Below are 7827 nucleotides of genomic sequence, written 5' to 3'. Positions count from 1 at the left end.
AATGTATAACTTTTTGTTTTCTTCTTCACATAATGAAAGTTGCCCTTGAACTATACTGACCCCAGGCACAAGACCAAAAATTAATCAAAAATTATAGCAATGGGACTGGAGTTCAATACAACATGTATTGTTACCACTGGAAAACAGTATTTTGCACTTGGGTGTTAGGAAATGCTGAGCATCCCAGAAAAAGCTGAAGTAACATACAAATCAATTCCCTCAGGTTTTCAAAGAGACTTAACTAAGTAAAATCTCCATCAAACAAGTGTTTCTACTTGTTACTAATTTCTGAGCTAAAAAAAAGTATAACATTATAGTTGAAAATAAATGCAGGTAGAGGTATAAAGCAAAACTGTTGATACAAATTACTAAGAACATGGAGTTACAGGAAATACACTAACCTACAAAATGAGAGATACTTTTAGACTTTCACATAACTTGGCCATTTAAGCTCACATTCCTTGTGCTAGCTTGCTCCAGGAGTCCATCAATGCCTTCTCATATCCACCCTAACCTAAATACTCTTCACATAAGTGAGGGCAGTGAGGAGGAGAGAAAAAAGAAGGGGGGGGAAAAAGAATGAAGAACAGTGGATTGACACTTAAGTGAGGAGGAGAGAAAAAAGAAGGGGGGAAAAAAAGAATGAAGAGCAGTGGATTGACACTTTAAAATGTCACCTACTCTATGCAATTAAGGTGGTTTTTTTAATTTACATAATTCATCAACAGCGAAGGGAGCAGATAAATCTATGAACTACAGCAACACTAACAATTAAACCTACCTTCTTCAAAGTTTTACTCTTTTTGCGTATTACTTCAGATTCCTCTGTAAAGAAGATGTGTGTATTTTTGCTTTTCCTTGGTTTACGCATATCCAAGAATTTGGACTTGAGTTTTGCTTTTTTTTCCACGTACTGAACACTTCGGTGGGTGAAATCTGGAATGCCACCATACCTGAAAATAAATAAACACATAGATAGATAAGGGCTTAGTTGGTTAATTTCCAGTCTGAAAGCTTTAACATGAATACTTATGTCTATAAAAAATGATTTAGACCAATAAGACATTTGATCCACTCTTCAAATATATGTCACTGGATGGAGCTGCAAAACAATGTACCTGCATGACAAATTTTAAATATTTTTATTTTAAAATGTTTAACCGAATTGGGTTTATATTTTTAATTATTTTTTTCTAATAGATGTATAACTTTAGATGGAAGCAATTTCCCAGACAAGCCTAAAGAATAGGAAATGAAAAAATATCTTGATTATTAGAACAGAAGACCTTTTTGGTGGCTGTAGAGAACCTGCAAAATAGCTAATTTTGTCTTCTGGCAAATGCAATAAAAAACTCAAATAAACCAAACACCCAAAGAGGAAATATGTGCAGTTCACTTAAATACCTTTTATAAAGCAAAACAGAGATTGTCAACGTCTCTCTTTGAAACAGGTATGTACTAAAAAACTTGCATCTTTCAGAAGCACTACAGTCCACCTGTGCCCTATGATGTTACATCTACAACACTGACCATCTTTAGGACACACCACCAAAAATGAAATTTCACTGTCAATACCCTGACAATACTTTTTTAGTATATCAGTATTTGATGAGTATAAAGCAACCTCATTCTAGTATGAAACAGCTATAAATTCTGATCTAAGCTCATAGGGCTCCAAACTGAAAGGACCATTTGTTGTCAGAGCCTTTAAGCTCTAATTTAAATAGCTGAGCAGCCATTTAACATTTACATGACTGAAAGTACCTATGAGTCACACTTCTGCTTCAGACCACTTCTCTTTAACTAGACTCTGGAAGTTTGCATCTATCTCTCTAGCCAAAGGATGACAGTTTTATTAAGAGCAGAAACTTTGGGAATCATCTTTGAAAGTTTAATCAAATGGGAATGACGATGAATGGTCTATTTCAATAACAAGAGAGCTGACTTCTATGCAGAAAACCTGAGCTCCTCATAAGCAATTACTTTTGTCCTGTGCCACACTTAAAACCCAACAGGGAGCAGGTTTCCTCAGGATCTTCCACTGGGTTTTCATCTGCATCCAGTTCATGGCTAGGGAAAAACCACAGATGACAGTCACTTACTGCAAAAAAAAACACTCTTATTTTACAGACATACCACCAAAAATCCCACTTACTAAAAATATTTAAATGTGGGCTTCAGCATGTTCCTCCACACACTGCTGAAACCAAACAAGGCAGATAACCCCAGTCTATTCATGTGTATGAGTTTTTGGGGTCTCTTTTACCCAATTCTAGGGACATATGTCTTTCTACTGGGGTTATAATATTCCAACTATTCTGAATGACCCCTTAAAATATTTAATATCAAGCCCCACATGGAACTGATGAAGACAGTGTTTGTTCACCCTATTTCCAAATTGTCTTCCTCATCATCCATTAAGTTATCTCTGTCATTAGCTATTATTAATGCTATGACAACAGCAAAATACTAGAACAAAGCCAAAGCTACATGATTAGCAGCTAATGATTCCATCCATTCCTTAACCCGTGAGCTTGCAAATTTATTTGAGAGGAAGAGCCATCTTATCATCTTTGAGGCTATATATTTTCAGAGAAGAAAGAAAGACTGTGACAAGGCAGAGACTGGCTATTTTATGACTGCCATAGCTCTGAGCATTTTACTGGCAGCATGCAATTCAGTTAAACAATATAAATTTTATACTATCATTCTTGTGTAGTCTATACTAATTAGATCTAGATAAGCAAGCTGTCCTATGCAATTTAACAATCTTGTATACTTCCATGGCACAAGAATAGTACCATCACCTTGCACAGTCATTGAGGCCATACATTGTTTTCATAAAGCAATGGAAGAGAAGAAATATGCACTGATTGTTGGCAGGTAAAGCGATAAGCAGTGATGGAAGACTATGAGATTTTGTACTGACGTTTTAACTCACATCCTCAATCAAACATATAGCTACTATAAATAAGGAGGCTTCTGGACCTGGGCTTTCTGTGAAAAAAACCTCATCTAAATTTCATGACTTGCCTTCTTTTGACTTTGGCATGTCTGCATTCAGGAGGCTCTTCATCCTCATCATCATCTTGGTCATGAAGCAGCAACTGCTCTTTTCCATTTGAATTCAAGCTACATGACTCCTGCACACCTAAAAAGATAGATCATATTTTCCTTCTGCATAAATCAATTCCTTATCTTCCTGTCCCCAAAGCACATCTGCAGCTACAGTTAAGACTGTTGTACATACCTGAATCTGACAAATAAGGCACAAGTGCCAAACATACATATCTTTACCTGTCTTTGTGTGAGGGACAATATAGCTATAAATCTTTCAGTACTAGTTACAGTAGTTGCACTGTAGAGCTAACAATCTTATGCAGGACGAACTTCAAATTATCTCAGCTCTCCAAGAAAAATAAAATGCCTACAAGGTACAAAATTTGGAACAGTCTTTTTCTTGTGTGTAAAACTTTGTTTCTGTCTCATTAGCCATACAAAGATATTTACATACATTTAATAAGAGATTTAAATGCTCCTCTCATTTCTTGTTGGAAAGGAGCTTTTCCATTCACCTCTCCCATTTCAACTCTACTGTAGGATCAAGATCACCTCCTTCTTCCTCCCTCAGAAAGTCACCAGCAGCAGACTCAGAGGTTTCTCACTAGACTGAAGTCCTAAGCTGCTGACAACTCAAGCTGCATCCTTCCTCTTCGGCCGGAGGAACCATACAAGTTGGGAAAGATGTGACACTGTTGTTTGCAGTGAACACTGGCAAGAACTGGCAGGCAAATGAGATGGCTCTCTCCTTTCTCTGCACGCTGAACTAATTTACCAGCAAAAAAGTCTCCAGCCACATCTTGTACATCTCTCAAGAAGTTCTTTAAGCAGTGTAAGGCACAGTCACTGGCTTTCACCACACTGCACTACCTTGTACTTTCACTTGTTAACACTAGTTGTGAATGTATGATGGTTTAAATTCATGGCTTCAATATGACTGTAGCTCATTGCCTAATTGGTAACTTCATGCTGGAAAGGACCTCTGGAAGGCATCTGGTCCAGAGTAACACAGTACAATAAAACCAAAGTTTATTTTCAAGTACGGCATTTTTAGACAGAAGGCCAAAGAAAACAACTCCCAAAAATGCAGATGCAGAACTACTTTTTTCCTCAACAAGCTATTCTTAAAATTTGTCAGACTCCTGAGAACATCAACCTGAGTTTTTATTCATTTTAGACTATCAGTAAGAAAAGACACATCAGCTGAATAACACAGCTGCGATACAATACTAAGATAAATAAATGAATAGGCACTAACCAGTGCTCTCTCACCACTCTCTGTAGTGCATTTGATGATTTATGAAGTACGTGTTCTGTTAAAATCACTTCTGGCTGAAAACCACATTCAATATACAGGCTAGAGAGGAGAGAAATCATCCAGAGAAGCAGAGGGAAGAAAAGGGAATCAAGTGTGCAAACATTCCACAATATACTTGTTTGAGTTAAAAAATACCTAATACAGACATGCCCTTGTTTCTTATATATAACCACCTAGAAAAATTCTGTTAAGAATCAATTTTAGCTGATTTTGTATTACCTGACTGGTTAACATTTTTATTTTCATGAGATGCACCCCTTTTTCTGGTTCCTCCATCACAGGGCTCCTTCTGGCTTCCACTGTCAGATGAACTATGCTCTTGAGGACCTTGGTGAGCTACTGTTAAAGCTGAACTGCTCTGCTCTACTGCCTCTAAATTCAGATTTAAATTACAAATCCCAGAGACTATTTCACTGTGGGGCTCAGCACTTGAAGGGAGTGTTTCCTCACTTCTGGTGTTAGAGGGAGACAGCTCCAAGCTCAGCACTTCACTGTATTCAGGCACTGGGCTAACCAAGTCCATTTTTCCTGAAAGACCAGTCTCCTGTATAACCCTATTAACCTCCACCTTGTCACCATATGAGCTCTCAGTAGTCCATCCTTGACTTGTCCAGTACTGAAACTGTTCCCAGTAATACCAGTACAGTTCACTATAATGCTGTTCCCACTCCTCCTTCGTGTCTGGACTATTCCAAGGTTCAGAGGCTGTGGGGACCTCAGATGATGAGCCGTCTTGATGCTTCTCCAACCAACTATGCCAAAGAAGGCCCTCACCGTACTCGCTCCAGTACTTCTCCCATTTTTCTTTAAGTTCACTGGGAAAAGCCTCATTTGCAAGGCTTTCTGAACCTTCACAGCTCCCTTCAATTACAACCTGAGGTTTGCTGCTCTTCTCACACTGCTCCGTAGGTAGGACCAATTCACCAGAAACAGACTGGATACCATCACCACAAGCTTGATCCTCACAATCCTGCCCCATTTTATCCTCATGTTTTTGCTGTAACTCTTTTTTCTTCTTCTTTTTCTTTTTCATAATCTTCATGTTACTTTTCTTTCTATAATTTTCTGTTGCCTAAAATACAATGGAAAAACACACTTAGAAGTCCACAACATATATATAGTCTTGTCCAGTCTCCAAGCACATTTTTGTTCCTGTTGTAACCCTTCCTCTCAACCCTGCTGTTGGCTTTCTCCCCAGAAAGGCTGCAGAGTTTTTGGGTCTGATAGGGCACTGCTGCATAACCTTGTCTGACACTTCTGAGGAAGTTGTGAGAAAGAGCTGTAAGAAAGTCTATAGAAAGACATGCAAAAAAAACAAAGGCAGAATTATAGACAGACTTGGGGCTGCTGAGAGGGAAGTCATTAGCAGCTTAAGGATTCAGAAGGAAAGACATCGACACTAAAATCCTAAAGGGAAGTTGGTCAGGAATTGAGGGGTCAACAGCAAAACGGTATCCCTGTAACATCAAGGATGATTTTTAGGGGGCTGTGGAAGCTGACTCTTAGTTTCACCCAGTATCTGCCTGGCCAGCAAATACTGTTTAGTGTCTTATTAGGGTCGTGAGCATATAATGAGCAGCCTCATAGAACATTATATCCTTGCTGTCTTTGGGTGTTGTCAACAAAAAAAGAAGGCTTTATACTCATAAGATCTGCAAATCTTGTGGCTGAATCTCTGGTATGTCTGAAGACACTGACCCAAAAGAGAGGTGCAATATCTTTTCCTTCCCATACTGATCTCCAAGTTGGCTAACAGAAACACAAGGGAACAACAGCCTCCTCTCCAAACAGATAGCCCTTTCATTTATGCAATACAACCATTTCACTTGTTACAACAAACTCAGCTCCTACAGTTATCTAGTGGAACAGAAGACAGAGAGCTGTTACTGAAAGGAATGCTAAGGCAACTTGTTGTTTTCCCCAAATACAACTCTATTTGTTTCAGTGAGGCTTCTTGTGCTTACAGCTACATATATGATTAAAACACAAAAGAAAATCAAGTTCTTCTATGAGATAAATCTGCCAGTTTTTTCATAAACTGCGAAATTAAGTTTGGCAGGTCAAAAATAGGCCGTGATGAGGGAGTATAACTCACATGGGCAAAAAGACTGCAAATGTACAGATACTACTCCAAAAGTCCCATCAGCTGTAATCCCTAGTTTCGTTGCATTGATTAAAGCATAAGGTGGACAAAAAAGAAGTTAGAATCAGAGAACTGGTATTAATCTTTTATCCACATCCCTCATAATGCCATGTTAATACACACAGCCCAAAGCACAATGCTTAGCAGTAATCTACTAAGAACCATATTATTTTCCAAATTACTGCTATTACATAGCAACAGAAATTGCATATATACTTTGAGCTTGAAGTTGGATGCCTGTATGGTCTATTTACATGACATCAATTAAAATCACATACACGTTGCTCCCATTTATTTACAAATTGATCAGGCCAGAACCATGCAGTGCTCTGCACAGAAGTGCTCTCTCACTGCCAGGGAGGTCTGTATTCCATAATGTGGACACTGTGAATATCCCACTGTCTTTTTCTCATCTGTAAAATCTTTAGTCCTCTTCTAAACCCCAAATGCTCCCTATGGGAAGCTGAGCACCAAAGTCCCACTCTTGACATTTGGAACAGCCTGGCTGTATCTGCTGGGGGATTTGAGAAGCTAGTTTTTTACATTAGTATTGAAAGCTAAATGGTTAAAGCACAGCGTGGGAAAATGCATGCTCAGACTGAAGTGTACTATTTGGCCTGATGCAGAGCATCAGTGTTACCACAGCTGTTTTAAATCAGGTCTCTTTATTCACAAGAGCAATGTAGATATGGAAGCATAAAGCATAGCCTAACCCTGTTTAGTCAAACTGGCAGGTGGATTTTACAAACAGCACAAACCAAGGTGCTTTACATGTTCACACGTATGCAAGGCAGGCAGCTTAAAGGCAGCTCAGATAAGTTTCCATGAACTGCCATCCCAAAAATAACTGAGAGTAGGCACAACCCTCTGTCTAGAAACAATGCAAACAGAACAAATAAAGCAAGTAAAGACTTACCACAGAGTCCCTGTGGGCTGACTGCCCCCCAAACTGAAGAGGCAATCCCATACTCTTCATAAGCTCAGCCTCTGAGTCTAGTTCAGCCTCTTCCAGGTCCAGTGCATGATTAGTATCCACCTTTAATCTCACATTGGGACAACAGTTCTCCTCCTCAGATGCTTGATCCTCCCCTATTAACAAATTATATCACATAAATATTAATCTGGTTCTGATACCTCAATGCCACGACATGGCCTACAAAATATAGCAAAACTCCCTTTTATATTTCTCATTTAAAATCTTCCTCATAAATACCTTGACTTCTGCATAACTATCAGTAGGAACCAAAATGTACCTTTGACAGCCAAAACACTGCACTGGGCCTGTAAAAGGTTGCATATGAGTTTG

The 7827-nt window shown here is 38.8% G+C and overlaps 1 protein-coding gene across 1 annotated transcript; it reads right to left on the bottom strand.

The window, feature by feature from the left end:
- Positions 1-781: 781 nt before the first annotated feature.
- LOC103797691 (trimethylguanosine synthase-like) lies at positions 782-7610 on the bottom strand (the record flags this gene model as incomplete). The annotated part of the gene is made up of 5 exons (XM_009069913.1): positions 782-953; positions 1984-2070; positions 3034-3151; positions 4598-5450; positions 7438-7610. Coding segments are annotated over 5 exons (1403 nt in total), but the record flags the coding sequence as incomplete, so codon positions are not given.
- Positions 7611-7827: the final 217 nt, after the last annotated feature.

The sequence above is a fragment of the Acanthisitta chloris genome, unplaced genomic scaffold (genome assembly GCF_000695815.1).
Source record: "Acanthisitta chloris isolate BGI_N310 unplaced genomic scaffold, ASM69581v1 scaffold46012, whole genome shotgun sequence".
In the NCBI taxonomy this organism is placed as follows: domain Eukaryota; kingdom Metazoa; phylum Chordata; class Aves; order Passeriformes; family Acanthisittidae; genus Acanthisitta; species Acanthisitta chloris.
The sequence above is the reverse complement of the archived record's forward strand: the minus strand, read 5'-3'. Positions and strand labels throughout refer to the sequence as shown.